The sequence below is a fragment of the Dendrobates tinctorius genome, unplaced genomic scaffold, assembly GCF_039654945.1.
Source record: "Dendrobates tinctorius isolate UK_male_01 unplaced genomic scaffold, ASM3965494v1 ptg000152l, whole genome shotgun sequence".
Taxonomy (NCBI): Eukaryota; Metazoa; Chordata; class Amphibia; order Anura; family Dendrobatidae; genus Dendrobates; species Dendrobates tinctorius.
In genome coordinates this window covers 6389072-6406495 of record NW_027361819.1, presented here as the reverse complement: position 1 = coordinate 6406495, position 17424 = coordinate 6389072, and the positions used below count along the sequence as shown (strand labels likewise).

Here is a 17424-nt window from a genome sequence, read left to right as displayed (position 1 = left end):
ATTGGGCTGAATGTTTAAAAGTCTTTGAATCCTTTTATAAATAAATTAAAGCCAGTTATGCCCTTGGGTTGAGATTATATTTAGGGAGACACAGATTTTGAACAGTTTGGACTTTTGTGTTTCCCAGGAGATAAGTTGTCACCAGAGATGCTGAGCTAAAGGTTTCTCCGCTTTGTAGCTCGTAGGTGGAGAGATATCTTAGAGAAGCTTGGCTTTCTAGGCATTGGTTTCTTCTTATCTAAGCAGGAGAAGGACTTTCCAGATAAACCCTCCAATCAGATCTTGTTGAGCAAATATTCACTTATGTTTCATCCTATATTATGATATATCCCTAGATAACAGACCTAAGAATGAGATATATAGATACGGAGAAGCTCTGGGCACAGGCTGCCACAAGAAGCCAGACGATTATCTGCCAGGGCTCAGGATGACGCTGAGATCTTCAGATCAGGGCAACGTTCTAGAACGAAGACTAAGAAACATATTTCCTGTAAATACACAAGCCCCGCTCTGTCTGCTCCTCTATAACTTCCTGAGAAGTCTGAAAGATTTCATTATCCTCTTCCTCGGCTCTGACCAGGAAGTCCACATCGGGTTAATATTGGGTCTGGCAGGCGGGTAATCATGACTTGTGACCTCGCCCTTTACAGAGAAGAGACCTGAACGCCATCTCTAGGGTGGAGATATCCCCGAGCATGGAGGTAAGGACACAGTGGTGGTAGTGTCCGGTGATACAATGTTACCGGTGAGAGATGATTCCTGTTATGGCCTAATTATAAGACCGGATATGGACAAACGATGTGACGAAGATCCTAATTATTGACAGATCAGAGCTATTACTGGCAACACTGACCTGTAATAACATTTATATCCTTCTCCTCCAATCAGAAGCTGACGCTGAATTTCGCCTTCTTTTTGCTGATGCAGAGCGGATACGTGACCCCTGGATCCGCACCTCTGAACCAGGGGAGTCGTAAGTATAGCGTCACCCCTCTACTAAGGGGCATGGGACTATAGGAATTAGGTAAATCGGGGAAAATTATAGTTTAAGGGATCATTTAAGAACCATGAGATTTGCAATTTTGCTGTAAGTAGAGATATTTTAATGGTTGACTTTATACAGATTTTAGGGTGAAGTGTAATAACCTCTTTAGATGCAATTGATCTACGGAGGCCCCTGACCTCATCTTGTGTCCTCTCCTCCTAGTCGATAGCTGCAGAGATACCTGCCACCCTCTTGACTGCTCGGATGTATTTGCTCAGGATCTGACCTCGGATGGTGTGTACCTGATTTATCCTGGTGGTCTGAGTTCTCCCCCGATACCTGTGTATTGTGACATGAGCAGTGACGGAGGACCCTGGACGGTGAGAAATAGGAGTGACTTTTGAGTAGTACATTTCAGAGAGCAAGGTCAGCGCTAGAGCACTGTGGGGAGGACGGGTAGTGGTACACAGCGATGAGAAGGAGATGCATAGCGGTCCAGCACTGTGGAGAGGACGGGTAGTGGTACACAGCGATGAGAAGGAGATGCATAGCGGTCCAGCACTGTGGAGAGGACGGATAGGTTGTAGACTGGGATGAGGAGGAGATGTAGGGCGGTGCAGCACTGTGGAGAGGATGGATAGGTGGTAGACTGAGATGAGGAGGAGATGTAGGGTGGTGCAGCACTGTAGAGAGGACAGGTAGGTGGTAGACTGAGATGAGAAGGAGATGTAGGGTAGTGCAGCACTGTAGAGAGGACAGGTAGGTGGTAGACTGAGATGAGGAGGAGATGTAGGGCGCTGCAGCACTGTGGAGAGGACGGATAGGTGGTAGACTGAGATGAGGAGGAGATGTAGGGTGGTGCAGCACTGTGGAGAGGACGGGAAGGTGGTAGACAGAGATGAGAAGGAGATGTAGGGTAGTGCAGCACTGTAGAGAGGACAGGTAGGTGGTAGACTGAGATGAGGAGGAGATGTAGGGCGCTGCAGCACTGTGGAGAGGACGGATAGGTGGTAGACTGAGAAGAGGAGGAGATGTAGGGCGCTGCAGCACTGAGGAGAGGATGGATAGGTGGTAGACTGAGATGAGGAGGAGATGTAGGGCGCTGCAGCACTGAGGAGAGGATGGATAGGTGGTAGACTGAGATGAGGAGGAGATGTAGGGCGGTGCAGCACTGTGGAGAGGACGGATAGGTGGTAGACTGAGATGAGGAGGAGATGTAGGGCGCTGCAGCATAGTGGAGAGGACGGATAGGTGGTAGACTGAGAAGAGGAGGAGATGTAGGGCACTGCAGCACTAAGGAGAGGATGGATAGGTGGTAGACTGAGATGAGGAGGAGATGTAGGGCGCTGCAGCACTGTGGAGAGGACGGATAGGTGGTAGACTGAGATGAGGAGGAGATGTAGGGCGGTGCAGCACTGTGGAGAGGATGGGAAGGTGGTAGACAGAGATGAGGAGGAGATGTAGGGTGGTGCAGCACTGTGGAGAGGACGGATAGGTGGTAGACTGAGATGAGGAGATGTATAGTGATGCAGCACTGTGGAGAGGACGATAGGTGGTAGACTGAGATGAGGAGGAGATGTAGGGCGGTGCAGCACTGTGGAGAGGACGGATAGGTGGTAGACTGAGATGAGGAGGAGATGGAGGGTGGTGCAGCACTGTGGAGAGGACGGGAAGGTGGTAGACAGAGATGAGGAGGAGATGGATGGTGGTGCAGCACTGTGGAGAGGACAGGAAGGTGGTAGACAGAGATGAGAAGGAGATGTAGGGTGGTGCAGCACTGTAGAGAGGACGGATAGGTGGTAGACTGAGATGAGGAGGAGATGTAGGGCGGTGCAGCACTGTGGAGAGGACGGATAGGTGGGAGACTGAGATGAGGAGGAGATGTAGGGCGGTGCAGCACTGTGGAGAGGATGGGTAGGGTGGTAGAGATGAGAAGGAGATGTATAGCGGTGCAGCACTGTAGAGAGGATGGATAAGTGGTAGACAGAGATGAGGAGATGTAAGGCGGTGCAGCACTGTGGAGATCACGGGTAGGGTGGTAGAGATGAGGAGGAGATGTATAGCGGTGCAGCACTGTGGAGAGGACGGGTAGGGTGGTAGAGATGAGGAGGAGATGTATAGCGGTGCAGCACTCTAGAGTGGACGGATAGGTGGTAGACTGAGATGAGGACGAGATGTAGGGCAGTGCAGCACTGTGGAGATCACGGACTGGGTGATAGACAGATGTAGGGTGGTCTAGTTTAGAGCTTTGTGGGTGAGAGTGAAAAGTCTATATTGTTTTCTATAGCGGATGGGCGTACAGTACAGTGACTACTGACAAGGGTCACTAGTGCAGGGGGTACATCTAGATAGTAAATTTGTAGTAAGTGTCCAGGTCTTCAGCATTGGGATCTGTGATCACTGCCCTGTAAAGTATCTAAGAGCTGGTACACCAGACGAATCCTTGTCAGACAGTAGAAAACTTATTTCTAAGAGAGTTTACAGGTTAAAAAAAGTTTCAAACAACTAAGTCATAAATAGTGATGAGAGTTTGAGAATTCCAGATGTACAAGAAACATTAGTTACATTTCTTGCGTTTTTACATATGGACTCATTAATGGTTGTCTCCTGCTCTCCAGGTGTTTCAGAAGAGGTTTGATGGGAGTGTTGACTTCTATCGAGGCTGGAAAGAATACAAGAGCGGGTTTGGGAATGCGGATGGAGAATATTGGCTGGGTAAGGTCTATAGTTTGTCTTTTATATATTCTTTTTATTTTTTAATCTTGAGATATGTATGACATCACAAATCCTCCTGCCATCATCTCCAGGTCTGCAGAACATTCACCTTCTCACCCGGAAGAGGTCCTATCATCTCCGGGTTGACCTAGTAGATTTTGACAATGATGCTCGGTACGGGATCTATGACGCCTTCTCTTTGTCTCTGTTTGCCATTGATCTAGAGGAGGATGGATACAAGCTCCATATTGGGGCATTTAAAGATGGTGACCCCAACAAACCTATTGGTAAGAGGTCCACATCTTCAGTGGTTATTTGGGGTCCTTGGAAGTACTTTGTTATTTTACATTGGTTTTGGTGAAAATTAAATCTTGTCCTCTACATGCCTGCCCTCTCCATCTTTACCCCTTCACTCGAGGCGCCTACTGCCTCACTTTGACGATCTCTTTACAGCCTTGACCATTGAGACACAAGGTCAAGGCTGGTTTGAGAGTTGACCACAGATATTTTGCAATTATTAATATTATCTTTGTCTGTATCCTTAACAGGAGATTCACTAAAAACTCAGAACGAGATGAAGTTTTCCACTCATGACAAGGACAGAGACAACAGTGTGGGTAACTGTGCAGCCAGTTTTCGTGGAGCCTCCTGGTACAACGCCTGTCACATGGCCAACCTCAATGGTCTATACCTGAAGGGTAAAAATGACCAATATGGAAAGGGTATGACTTGGAAATCATGGAAGGGGCAACACTACTCACTGAAGGCATGTGAGATGAAGATTGCCATAAAAAAATAAGTCCTGGATGTCTCATACAGTTTCTAAAAATGAGTCTCCACAATGGCAGGAACATCAGAAGAGTCAACAAAGACTTCGAAAAGCCAACAATGTAGTAGAACAACTTTACATCCATGGAACCAGGCAGGTTTATGCTCCTTGTGAAAAATATCCAATACCTGTCTGGTTAATCTTCTTTAATTCTCCGATGAATTTAGCTGCGTACTGTGTCTGCAGGTCATGAGAGTGTAAAACATCTGGGAAATAATGGTCAGTAAAGTCTTGGGAGGACAATATGGAGGACTTATTTTACAAAACAAAGACTTTGATATTAAGAAGCATAAAAATATATAAAGAGTGGAATCAAGAAAATACAATGTATCCAAGAATAAAAGTAACAATTTTAGCTTTTTCTCTCTTGTGTCTTGTATAAAAGTATCATAAACAGAAGTCTAAAGAAGAGATGGGACCTCCTATAATCTATAAATCAGGGGTCCTCATACTTTTTAAACAGGAGGCCGGTTCACTGTCCCTCAGACCATTGGAGGGCTGGAGTATAGTGTCTGGCATAGGGTGGAAGCAGTGTAGTGTCTGGCACAGGGTGGAGGCAGTGTAGTGTCTGGCACAGGGTGGAGGCAGTGTAGTGTCTGGCACAGTGTGGAGGCAGTGTACTGTCTGGCCCGGGTTGGAGGCAGTGTAGTGTCTGGCACAGTGTGGAGGCAGTGTAGTGTCTGGCACAGTGTGGAGGCAGTGTAGTGTCTGGCACAGGGTGGAAGCAGTGTAGTGTCTGGCACAGGGTGGAGGCAGTGTAGTGTCTGGCACAGGGTGGAGGCAGAGTAGTGTCTGGCAAAGGGTGGAGGCAGAGTAGTGTCTGGCACAGGGTGGAGGCAGAGTAGTGCCTGGCACAGGGTGGAGGCAGTGTAGTGTCTGGCACAGGGTGGAGGCAGTGTAGTGTCTGGCACAGGGTGGAGGCAGTGTAGTGTCTGGCACAGGGTGGAGGCAGTGTAGTGTATGGCACAGGGTGGAGGCAGTGTACTGTCTGGCACAGGGTGGAGGCAGTGTAGTGTTTGGCACAGTGTGGAGGCAGTGTAGTATCTGGCACAGTGTGGAGGCAGTGTAGTGTCTGGCACAGTGTGGAGGCAGTGTAGTGTCTGGCACAGGGTGGAGGCAGTGTAGTGTCTGGCACAGGGTGGAGGCAGTGTAGTGTCTGGCACAGGGTGGAGGCAGTGTAGTGTCTGGCACAGGGTGGAGGCAGTGTAGTGTCTGGCACAGTGTGGAGGCAGTGTAGTGTCTGGCACAGGGTGGAGGCAGTGTAGTGTCTGGCACAGGGTGAGGCAGTGTAGTGTCTGGCACAGGGTGGAGGCAGTGTACTGTCTGGCACAGGGTGGAGGCAGTGTAGTGTTTGGCACAGTTTGGAGGCAGTGTAGTGTCTGGCACAGGGTGGAGGCAGTGTAGTGTCAGGCACAGTGAGGAGGCAGTGTAGTGTCTGGCACAGGGTGGAGGCAGTGTTGTGTCTGGCACAGTGTGGAGGCAGTGTAGTGTCTGGCACAGTGTGGAGGCAGTGTAGTGTCTGGCACAGTGTGGAGGCAGTGTACTGTCTGGCACAGGGTGGAGGCAGCGTAGTGTCTGGCACAGGGTGGAGGCAGTGTAGTGTCTGGCACAGGGTGGAGGCAGTGTAGTGTCTGGCACAGGGTGGAGGCAGTGTAGTGTCTGGCACAGGGTAGAGGCAGTGTAGTGTCTATCACAGGGTGGAGGCAGTGTAGTGTACACGGTGGAGGCAGTGTAGTGTCTGGCCCGGGTTGGAGGCAGTGTAGTGTCTGGCACAGTGTGGAGGCAGTGTAGTGTCTGGCACAGTGTGGAGGCAGTGTAGTGTCTGGCACAGGGTGGAAGCAGTGTAGTGTCTGGCACAGGGTGGAGGCAGTGTAGTGTCTGGCACAGGGTGGAGGCAGTGTAGTGTCTGGCAAAGGGTGGAGGCAGAGTAGTGTCTGGCACAGGGTGGAGGCAGAGTAGTGCCTGGCACAAGGTGGAGGCAGTGTAGTGTCTGGCACAGGGTGGAGGCAGTGTAGTGTCTGGCACAGGGTGGAGGCAGTGTAGTGTCTGGCACAGGGTGGAGGCAGTGTAGTGTCTGGCACAGGGTGGAGGCAGTGTACTGTCTGGCACAGGGTGGAGGCAGTGTAGTGTTTGGCACAGTGTGGAGGCAGTGTAGTATCTGGCACAGTGTGGAGGCAGTGTAGTGTCTGGCACAGTGTGGAGGCAGTGTAGTGTCTGGCACAGGGTGGAGGCAGTGTAGTGTCTGGCACAGGGTGGAGGCAGTGTAGTGTCTGGCACAGGGTGGAGGCAGTGTAGTGTCTGGCACAGGGTGGAGGCAGTGTAGTGTCTGGCACAGTGTGGAGGCAGTGTAGTGTCTGGCACAGGGTGGAGGCAGTGTAGTGTCTGGCACAGGGTGGAGGCAGTGTAGTGTCTGGCACAGGGTGGAGGCAGTGTACTGTCTGGCACAGGGTGGAGGCAGTGTAGTGTCTGGCACAGTGTGGAGGCAGTGTACTGTCTGGCACAGGGTGGAGGCAGCGTAGTGTCTGGCACAGGGTGGAGGCAGTGTAGTGTCTGGCACAGGGTGGAGGCAGTGTAGTGTCTGGCACAGGGTAGAGGCAGTGTAGTGTCTATCACAGGGTGGAGGCAGTGTAGTGTACACGGTGGAGGCAGTGTAGTGTCTGGCCCGGGTTGGAGGCAGTGTAGTGTCTGGCACAGTGTGGAGGCAGTGTAGTGTCTGGCACAGTGTGGAGGCAGTGTAGTGTCTGGCACAGGGTGGAAGCAGTGTAGTGTCTGGCACAGGGTGGAGGCAGTGTAGTGTCTGGCACAGGGTGGAGGCAGTGTAGTGTCTGGCAAAGGGTGGAGGCAGAGTAGTGTCTGGCACAGGGTGGAGGCAGAGTAGTGCCTGGCACAAGGTGGAGGCAGTGTAGTGTCTGGCACAGGGTGGAGGCAGTGTAGTGTCTGGCACAGGGTGGAGGCAGTGTAGTGTCTGGCACAGGGTGGAGGCAGTGTACTGTCTGGCACAGGGTGGAGGCAGTGTAGTGTTTGGCACAGTGTGGAGGCAGTGTAGTATCTGGCACAGTGTGGAGGCAGTGTAGTGTCTGGCACAGTGTGGAGGCAGTGTAGTGTCTGGCACAGGGTGGAGGCAGTGTAGTGTCTGGCACAGGGTGGAGGCAGTGTAGTGTCTGGCACAGGGTGGAGGCAGTGTAGTGTCTGGCACAGGGTGGAGGCAGTGTAGTGTCTGGCACAGTGTGGAGGCAGTGTAGTGTCTGGCACAGGGTGGAGGCAGTGTAGTGTCTGGCACAGGGTGGAGGCAGTGTAGTGTCTGGCACAGGGTGGAGGCAGTGTACTGTCTGGCACAGGGTGGAGGCAGTGTAGTGTTTGACACAGTTTGGAGGCAGTGTAGTGTCTGGCACAGGGTGGAGGCAGTGTAGTGTCAGGCACAGTGAGGAGGCAGTGTAGTGTCTGGCACAGGGTGGAGGCAGTGTTGTGTCTGGCACAGTGTGGAGGCAGTGTAGTGTCTGGCACAGTGTGGAGGCAGTGTAGTGTCTGGCACAGTGTGGAGGCAGTGTACTGTCTGGCACAGGGTGGAGGCAGTGTAGTGTCTGGCACAGGGTGGAGGCAGTGTAGTGTCTGGCACAGGGTGGAGGCAGTGTAGTGTCTGGCACAGGGTGGAGGCAGTGTAGTGTCTGGCACAGGGTAGAGGCAGTGTAGTGTCTATCACAGGGTGGAGGCAGTGTAGTGTACACGGTGGAGGCAGTGTAGTGTCTGGCACAGTGTGGAGGCAATGTAGTGTCTGGCACAGTGTGGAGGCAGTGTAGTGTCTGGCACAGGGTGGAGGCAGTGTAGTGTACAGGGTGGAGGCAGTGTAGTGTCTGGCACAGTGTGGAGGCAGTGTAGTGTCTGGCACAGTGTGGAGGCAGTGTAGTGTCTGGCACAGGGTGGAGGCAGTGTAGTGTCTGGCACAGTGTGGAGGCAATGTAGTGTCTGGCACATGGTGGAGGCAGTGTAGTGTACAGGGTGGAGGCAGTGTAGTGTCTGGCACAGGGTGGAGGCAGTGTAGCGTCTGGCACAGTGTGGAGGCAGTGTAGTGTCTGGCACAGGGTGGAGGCAGTGTAGTGTCTGGCACAGGGAGGAGGCAGTGTAGTGTCTGGCACAGGGTGGAGGCAGTGTAGTGTCTGGCACAGGGTGGAGGCAGTGTAGTGTCTGGCACAGGGTGGAGGCAGTGTAGTGTCTGGCACAGTGTGGAGGCAGTGTAGTGTCTGGCACAGGGTGGAGGCAGTGTAGTGTCTGGCACAGGGTGGAGGCAGTGTAGTGTCTGGCACAGGGTGGAGGCAGTGTACTGTCTGGCACAGGGTGGAGGCAGTGTAGTGTTTGGCACAGTTTGGAGGCAGTGTAGTGTCTGGCACAGGTGGAGGCAGTGTAGTGTCAGGCACAGTGAGGAGGCAGTGTAGTGTCTGGCACAGGGTGGAGGCAGTGTTGTGTCTGGCACAGTGTGGAGGCAGTGTAGTGTCTGGCACAGTGTGGAGGCAGTGTAGTGTCTGGCACAGTGTGGAGGCAGTGTACTGTCTGGCACAGGGTGGAGACAGCGTAGTGTCTGGCACAGGGTGGAGGCAGTGTAGTGTCTGGCACAGGGTGGAGGCAGTGTAGTGTTGGCACAGGGTGGAGGCAGTGTAGTGTCTGGCACAGTGTAGAGGCAGTGTAGTGTCTGGCACAGGGTGGAGGCAGTGTAGTGTCTGGCACAGTGTGGAGGCAGTGTAGTGTCTGGCACAGTGTGGAGGCAGTGTAGTGTACACGGTGGAGGCAGTGTAGTGTCTGGCACAGTGTGGAGGCAGTGTAGTGTCTGGCACAGTGTGGAGGCAGTGTAGTGTCTGGCACAGGGTGGAGGCAGTGTAGTGTACAGGGTGGAGGCAGTGTAGTGTCTGGCACAGGGTGGAGGCAGTGTAGTGTCTGGCACAGTGTGGAGGCAGTGTAGTGTCTGGCACAGTGTGGAGGCAGTGTATTGTCTGGCACAGGGTGGAGGCAGTGTAGTGTCTGGCACAGTGTGGAGGCAGTGTACTGTCTGGCACAGGGTGGAGACAGCGTAGTGTCTGGCACAGGGTGGAGGCAGTGTAGTGTCTGGCACAGGGTAGAGGCAGTGTAGTGTCTATCACAGGGTGGAGGCAGTGTAGTGTTTGGCACAGGGTGGAGGCAGTGTAGTGTCTGGCACAGTGTGGAGGCAGTGTAGTGTCTGGCACAGGGTGGAGGCAGTGTAGTGTCTGGCACAGTGTGGAGGCAGTGTAGTGTCTGGCACAGTGTGGAGGCAGTGTAGTGTACACGGTGGAGGCAGTGTAGTTTCTGGCACAGTGTGGAGGCAGTGTAGTGTCTGGCACAGTGTGGAGGCAGTGTAGTGTCTGGCACAGGGTGGAGGCAGTGTAGTGTACAGGGTGGAGGCAGTGTAGTGTCTGGCACAGGGTGGAGGCAGTGTAGTGTCTGGCACAGTGTGGAGGCAGTGTAGAGTCTGGCACAGTGTGGAGGCAGTGTATTGTCTGGCACAGGGTGGAGGCAGTGTAGTGTCTGGCACAGTGTGGAGGCAGTGTAGTGTCTGGCACAGTGTGGAGGCACTGTAGTGTCTGGCACAGGGTGGAGGCAGTGTAGTGTCTGGCACAGGGTGGAGGCAGTGTAGTGTCTGGCACAGTGTGGAGGCAGTGTAGTGTATGGCACAGTGTGGAGGCAGTGTATTGTCTGGCAGTGGAGGCAATGTAGTGTCTGTCACAGGGTGGAGGCAGTTAGTGGCTGGCACAGGGTAGAGGCAGTGTAGTGTCTGGCACAGGGTGGAGGCAGTGTAGTGTCTGGCAGTGTGGAGGCAATGTAGTGTCTGTCAGGAGGCAATGTAGTGTCTGTCACAGGGTGGAGGCAGTTAGTGTCTGGCACAGGGTGGAGGCAGTGTAGTGTCTAGCACAGGGTGGAGGCAGTGTAGTGTCTGGCATAGTGTGGAGGCAGTGTATTGTCTGGCACAGGGTGGAGGCAGTGTAGTGTCATGCACAGGGTGGAGGCAGTGTAGTGTCTGGCACACTGTGGAGGCAGTGTAGTGTTTGGCACAGGGTGGAGGCAGTGTAGTGTACAGGGTGGAGGCAGTGTAGTGTCTGGCACAGTGTGGAGGCAGTGTAGTGTCTGGCACAGTGTGGAGGCAGTGTATTGTCTGGCACAGGGTGGAGGCAGTGTAATGTCTGGCACAGTGTGGAGGCAGTGTAGTGTCTGGCACAGTGTGGAGGCACTGTAGTGTCTGGCACAGGGTGGAGGCAGTGTAGTGTCTGGCACAGGGTGGAGGCAGTGTAGTGTCTGGCACATTGTGGAGGCAGTGTAGTGTCTGGCACAGTGTGGAGGCAGTGTATTATCTGGCAGTGGAGGCAATGTAGTGTCTGTCACAGGATGGAGGCAGTTAGTGGCTGGCACAGGGTGGAGGCAGTGTAGTGTCTGGCACAGGGTGGAGGCAGTGTAGTGTCTGGCACATTGTGGAGGCAGTGTAGTGTCTGGCACAGGGTGGAGGCAGTGTAGTGTCTGGCAAAGTGTGGAGGCAGTATAGTGTCTGGCATAGTGTGGAGGCAGTGTATTGTCTGGCACAGGGTGGAGGCAGTGTAGTGTCTTGCACAGGGTGGAGGCAGTGTAGTGTCTGGCACAGTGTGGAGGCAGTGTAGTGTTTGGCACAGGGTGGAGGCACTGTAGTGTCTGGCACAGGGTTGAGGCAGTGTAGTGTCTGGCACAGGGTTGAGGCAGTGTAGTGTACAGGGTGGAGGCAGTGTAGTGTCTGGCACAGTGTGGAGGCAGTGTAGTGTACAGGGTGGAGGCAGTGTAGTGTCTGGCACAGTGTGGAGGCAGTGTAGTGTCTGGCACAGTGTGGAGGCAGTGTATTGTCTGGCACAGGGTGGAGGCAGTGTAGTGTCTGGCACAGTGTGGAGGCAGTGTAGTGTCTGGCACAGTGTGGAGGCAGTGTAGTGTCTGGCACAGGGTGGAGGCAGTGTAGTGTCTGGCACAGGGTGGAGGCAGTGTAGTGTCTGGCACAGGGTGGAGGCAGTGTAGTGTCTGGCACAGGGTGGAGGCAGTGTAGTGTCTGGCACAGGGTGGAGGCAGTGTAGTGTCTGGCACAGTGTGGAGGCAGTGTAGTGTTTGGCACAGGGTGGAGGCAGTGTAGTGTACACGGTGGAGGCAGTTTAGTGTCTGGCACAGTGTGGAGGCAGTATAGTGTCTGGCACAGTGTGGAGGCAGTGTAGTATCTATCACAGGGTGGAGGCAGTGTTGTGTTTGGCACAGGGTGGAGGCAGTGTAGTGTCTGGCACAGTATGGAGGCAGTGTAGTGTCTGGCACAGGGTGGAGGCAGTGTAGTGTCTGGCACAGTGTGGAGGCAGTGTAGTGTCTGGCACAGTGTGGAGACAGTGTAGTGTACACGGTGGAGGCAGTGTAGTGTCTGGCACAGTGTGGAGGCAGTGTAGTGTTGGCACAGGGTGGAGGCAGTGTAGTGTCTGGCACAGGGTGGAGGCAGTGTAGTGTCTGGCACAGGGTGGAGGCAGTGTAGTGTACAGGGTGGAGGCAGTGTAGTGTCTGGCACAGTGTGGAGGCAGTGTAGTGTCTGGCACAGTGTGGAGGCAGTGTATTGTCTGGCACGGGGTGGAGGCAGTGTAGTGTCTGGCACAGTGTGGAGGCAGTGTAGTGTCTGGCACAGTGTGGAGGCACTGTAGTGTCTGGCACAGGGTGGAGGCAGTGTAGTGTCTGGCACAGGGTGAAGGCAGTGTAGTGTCTGGCACAGTGTGGAGGCAGTGTAGTGTCTGGCACAGTGTGGAGGCAGTGTATTGTCTGGCAGTGGAGGCAATGTAGTGTCTGTCACAGGGTGGAGGCAGTTAGTGGCTGGCACAGGGTAGAGGCAGTGTAGTGTCTGGCACAGGGTGGAGGCAGTGTAGTGTCTGGCAGTGTGGAGGCAATGCAGTGTCTGTCACAGGGTGGAGGCAGTTAGTGTCTGGCACAGGGTGGAGGCAGTGTAGTGTCTTGCACAGGGTGAAGGCAGTGTAGTGTCTGGCACAGTGTGGAGGCAGTGTAGTGTTTGGCACAGGGTGGAGGCAGTGTAGTGTACAGGGTGGAGGCAGTTTAGTGTCTGGCACAGTGTGGAGGCAGTGTAGTGTTTGGCACAGGGTGGAGGCAGTGTAGTGTCTGGCACAGGGTTGAGGCAGTGTGGTGTCTGGCACAGTGTGGAGGCAGTGTAGTGTACAGGGTGGAGGCAGTGTAGTGTCTGGCACAGTGTGGAGGCAGTGTAGTGTCTGGCACAGTGTGAAGGCAGTGTATTGTCTGGCACAGGGTGGAGGCAGTGTAGTGTCTGGCACAGTGTGGAGGCAGTGTAGTGTCTGGCAGAGTGTGGAGGCAGTGTAGTGTCTGGCACAGGGTGGAGGCAGTGTAGTGTCTGGCACAGGGTGGAGACAGTGTAGTGTCTGGCACAGGGTGGAGGCAGTGTAGTGTCTGGCACAGTGGGAGGCAGTGTTGTGTCTGGCACAGTGTGGAGGCAGTGTAGTGTCTGGCACAGGGTGGAGGCAGTGCAGTGTCTGGCACAGTGTGGAGGCAGTGTAGTGTCTGGCACAGGGTGGATGCAATGTAGCGTCTGGCACAGGGTGGAGGCAGTGTAGTGCCTGGCACAGGGTGGAGGCAATATAGTGTCTGGCACAGGGTGAAGGCAGTGTAGTGTCTTGCACAGGGTGGAGGGAGTGTAGTGTCTGGCACAGGGTGGAGGCAGTGTAGTGTACAGGGTGGAGGCAGTGTAGTGTCTGGCACAGGGTGGAGGCAGTGTAGTGTCTGGCACAGTGTGGAGGCAGTGTAGTGTCTGGCACAGTGTGGAGGCAGTGTAGTGTCTGGCACAGGGTGGAGACAGTGTAGTGTCTGGCACAGGGTGGAGGCAGTGTAGTGTCTGGCACAGGGTGGAGGCAGTGTAGTGTCTGGCACAGGGTGGAGGCAGTGTAGTGTCTGGCACAGGGTGGAGGCAGTGTAGTGTCTGGCACAGGGTGGAGGCAGTGTAGTGTCTGGCACAGGGTGGAGGCAGTGTAGTGTCTGGCACAGTGTGGAGGCAGTGTAGTGTATGGCACAGTGTGGAGGCAGTGTATTGTCTGGCAGTGGAGGCAATGTAGTGTCTGTCACAGGGTGGAGGCAGTTAGTGGCTGGCACAGGGTAGAGGCAGTGTAGTGTCTGGCACAGGGTGGAGGCAGTGTAGTGTCTGGCAGTGTGGAGGCAATGTAGTGTCTGTCAGGAGGCAATGTAGTGTCTGTCACAGGGTGGAGGCAGTTAGTGTCTGGCACAGGGTGGAGGCAGTGTAGTGTCTAGCACAGGGTGGAGGCAGTGTAGTGTCTGGCATAGTGTGGAGGCAGTGTATTGTCTGGCACAGGGTGGAGGCAGTGTAGTGTCATGCACAGGGTGGAGGCAGTGTAGTGTCTGGCACACTGTGGAGGCAGTGTAGTGTTTGGCACAGGGTGGAGGCAGTGTAGTGTACAGGGTGGAGGCAGTGTAGTGTCTGGCACAGTGTGGAGGCAGTGTAGTGTCTGGCACAGTGTGGAGGCAGTGTATTGTCTGGCACAGGGTGGAGGCAGTGTAATGTCTGGCACAGTGTGGAGGCAGAGTAGTGTCTGGCACAGTGTGGAGGCACTGTAGTGTCTGGCACAGGGTGGAGGCAGTGTAGTGTCTGGCACAGGGTGGATGCAGTGTAGTGTCTGGCACATTGTGGAGGCAGTGTAGTGTCTGGCACAGTGTGGAGGCAGTGTATTATCTGGCAGTGGAGGCAATGTAGTGTCTGTCACAGGATGGAGGCAGTTAGTGGCTGGCACAGGGCAGAGGCAGTGTAGTGTCTGGCACAGGGTGGAGGCAGTGTAGTGTCTGGCAGTGTGGAGGCAATGTAGTGTCTGTCACAGGGTGGAGGCAGTTAGTGTCTGGCACAGGGTGGAGGCAGTGTAGTGTCTGGCACAGGGTGGAGGCAGTGTAGTGTCTGGCAAAGTGTGGAGGCAGTATAGTGTCTGGCATAGTGTGGAGGCAGTGTATTGTCTGGCACAGGGTGGAGGCAGTGTAGTGTCTTGCACAGGGTGGAGGCAGTGTAGTGTCTGGCACAGTGTGGAGGCAGTGTAGTGTTTGGCACAGGGTGGAGGCAGTGTAGTGTCTGGCACAGGGTTGAGGCAGTGTAGTGTCTGGCACAGGGTTGAGGCAGTGTAGTGTACAGGGTGGAGGCAGTGTAGTGTCTGGCACAGTGTGGAGGCAGTGTAGTGTACAGGGTGGAGGCAGTGTATTGTCTGGCACAGTGTGGAGGCAGTGTAGTGTCTGGCACAGTGTGGAGGCAGTGTATTGTCTGGCACAGGGTGGAGGCAGTGTAGTGTCTGGCACAGTGTGGAGGCAGTGTAGTGTCTGGCACAGTGTGGAGGCAGTGTAGTGTCTGGCACAGGGTGGAGGCAGTGTAGTGTCTGGCACAGGGTGGAGGCAGTGTAGTGTCTGGCACAGGGTGGAGGCAGTGTAGTGTCTGGCACAGGGTGGAGGCAGTGTAGTGTCTGGCACAGGGTGGAGGCAGTGTAGTGTCTGGCACAGTGTGGAGGCAGTGTAGTGTTTGGCACAGGGTGGAGGCAGTGTAGTGTACAGGGTGGAGGCAGTTTAGTGTCTGGCACAGTGTGGAGGCAGTATAGTGTCTGGCACAGTGTGGAGGCAGTGTAGTATCTATCACAGGGTGGAGGCAGTGTTGTGTTTGGCACAGGGTGGAGGCAGTGTAGTGTCTGGCACAGTATGGAGGCAGTGTAGTGTCTGGCACAGGGTGGAGGCAGTGTAGTGTCTGGCACAGTGTGGAGGCAGTGTAGTGTCTGGCACAGTGTGGAGACAGTGTAGTGTACACGGTGGAGGCAGTGTAGTGTCTGGCACAGTGTGGAGGCAGTGTAGTGTCTGGCACAGGGTGGAGGCAGTGTAGTGTCTGGCACAGGGTGGAGGCAGTGTAGTGTCTGGCACAGGGTGGAGGCAGTGTAGTGTACAGGGTGGAGGCAGTGTAGTGTCTGGCACAGTGTGGAGGCAGTGTAGTGTCTGGCACAGTGTGGAGGCAGTGTAGTGTCTGGCACAGTGTGGAGGCACTGTAGTGTCTGGCACAGGGTGGAGGCAGTGTAGTGTCTGGCACAGGGTGGAGGCAGTGTAGTGTCTGGCACAGTGTGGAGGCAGTGTAGTGTCTGGCACAGTGTGGAGGCAGTGTATTGTCTGGCAGTGGAGGCAATGTAGTGTCTGTCACAGGGTGGAGGCAGTTAGTGGCTGGCACAGGGTAGAGGCAGTGTAGTGTCTGGCACAGGGTGGAGGCAGTGTAGTGTCTGGCAGTGTGGAGGCAATGCAGTGTCTGTCACAGGGTGGAGGCAGTTAGTGTCTGGCACAGGGTGGAGGCAGTGTAGTGTCTTGCACAGGGTGAAGGCAGTGTAGTGTACAGGGTGGAGGCAGTGTATTGTCTGGCACGGGGTGGAGGCAGTGTAGTGTCTGGCACAGTGTGGAGGCAGTGTAGTGTCTGGCACAGTGTGGAGGCACTGTAGTGTCTGGCACAGGGTGGAGGCAGTGTAGTGTCTGGCACAGGGTGGAGGCAGTGTAGTGTCTGGCACAGTGTGGAGGCAGTGTAGTGTCTGGCACAGTGTGGAGGCAGTGTATTGCCTGGCAGTGGAGGCAATGTAGTGTCTGTCACAGGGTGGAGGCAGTTAGTGGCTGGCACAGGGTAGAGGCAGTGTAGTGTCTGGCACAGGGTGGAGGCAGTGTAGTGTCTGGCAGTGTGGAGGCAATGCAGTGTCTGTCACAGGGTGGAGGCAGTTAGTGTCTGGCACAGGGTGGAGGCAGTGTAGTGTCTGGCACAGGGTGAAGGCAGTGTAGTGTCTGGCACAGTGTGGAGGCAGTGTAGTGTTTGGCACAGGGTGGAGGCAGTGTAGTGTACAGGGTGGAGGCAGTTTAGTGTCTGGCACAGTGTGGAGGCAGTGTAGTGTTTGGCACAGGGTGGAGGCAGTGTAGTGTCTGGCACAGGGTTGAGGCAGTGTGGTGTCTGGCACAGTGTGGAGGCAGTGTAGTGTACAGGGTGGAGGCAGTGTAGTGTCTGGCACAGTGTGGAGGCAGTGTAGTGTCTGGCACAGTGTGAAGGCAGTGTATTGTCTGGCACAGGGTGGAGGCAGTGTAGTGTCTGGCACAGTGTGGAGGCAGTGTAGTGTCTGGCAGAGTGTGGAGGCAGTGTAGTGTCTGGCACAGGGTGGAGGCAGTGTAGTGTCTGGCACAGGGTGGAGACAGTGTAGTGTCTGGCACAGGGTGGAGGCAGTGTAGTGTCTGGCACAGTGGGAGGCAGTGTTGTGTCTGGCACAGTGTGGAGGCAGTGTAGTGTCTGGCACAGGGTGGAGGCAGTGCAGTGTCTGGCTCAGTGTGGAGGCAGTGTAGTGTCTGGCACAGGGTGGATGCAATGTAGCGTCTGGCACAGGGTGGAGGCAGTGTAGTGCCTGGCACAGGGTGGAGGCAATATAGTGTCTGGCACAGGGTGAAGGCAGTGTAGTGTCTTGCACAGGGTGGAGGGAGTGTAGTGTCTGGCACAGGGTGGAGGCAGTGTAGTGTACAGGGTGGAGGCAGTGTAGTGTCTGGCACAGGGTGGAGGCAGTGTAGTGTCTGGCACAGTGTGGAGGCAGTGTAGTGTCTGGCACAGGGTGGAGACAGTGTAGTGTCTGGCACAGGGTGGAGGCAGTGTAGTGTCTGGCACAGGGTGGAGGCAGTGTAGTGTCTGGCACAGGGTGGAGGCAGTGTAGTGCCTGGCACAGGGTGGAGGCAGTGTAGTGTCTGGCACAGGATGGAGGGAGTGTAGTGTCTGGCACAGGGTGGAGACAGTGTAGTGTCTGGCACAGGGTGGAGGCAGTGTAGTGTCTGGCACAGGGTGGAGGCAGTG

At 54.7% G+C, this 17424-nt stretch overlaps 1 protein-coding gene across 1 annotated transcript; it reads left to right on the top strand.

Annotated features, from left to right (window-relative positions):
• Positions 1-486: 486 nt before the first annotated feature.
• On the top strand, positions 487-4884 carry LOC141050839 (microfibril-associated glycoprotein 4-like). The gene is made up of 6 exons (XM_073547518.1): positions 487-701; positions 889-973; positions 1208-1365; positions 3604-3700; positions 3793-3987; positions 4249-4884. The coding sequence occupies exons 1-6, from the start codon at positions 696-698 to the stop codon at positions 4497-4499; spliced, it is 792 nt and encodes a 263-aa protein (XP_073403619.1). The 5' UTR covers positions 487-695; the 3' UTR covers positions 4500-4884.
• Positions 4885-17424: the final 12540 nt, after the last annotated feature.

Bases quoted from the DNA above. Each gene is read 5' to 3' on its own strand.
- LOC141050839 (XM_073547518.1), top strand. The intron at 1,366-3,603 runs GTGAGAAATAGG...CCTGCTCTCCAG, and splicing joins GTGACGGAGGACCCTGGACG to GTGTTTCAGAAGAGGTTTGA. The intron at 3,701-3,792 runs GTAAGGTCTATA...CATCATCTCCAG, and splicing joins GGATGGAGAATATTGGCTGG to GTCTGCAGAACATTCACCTT.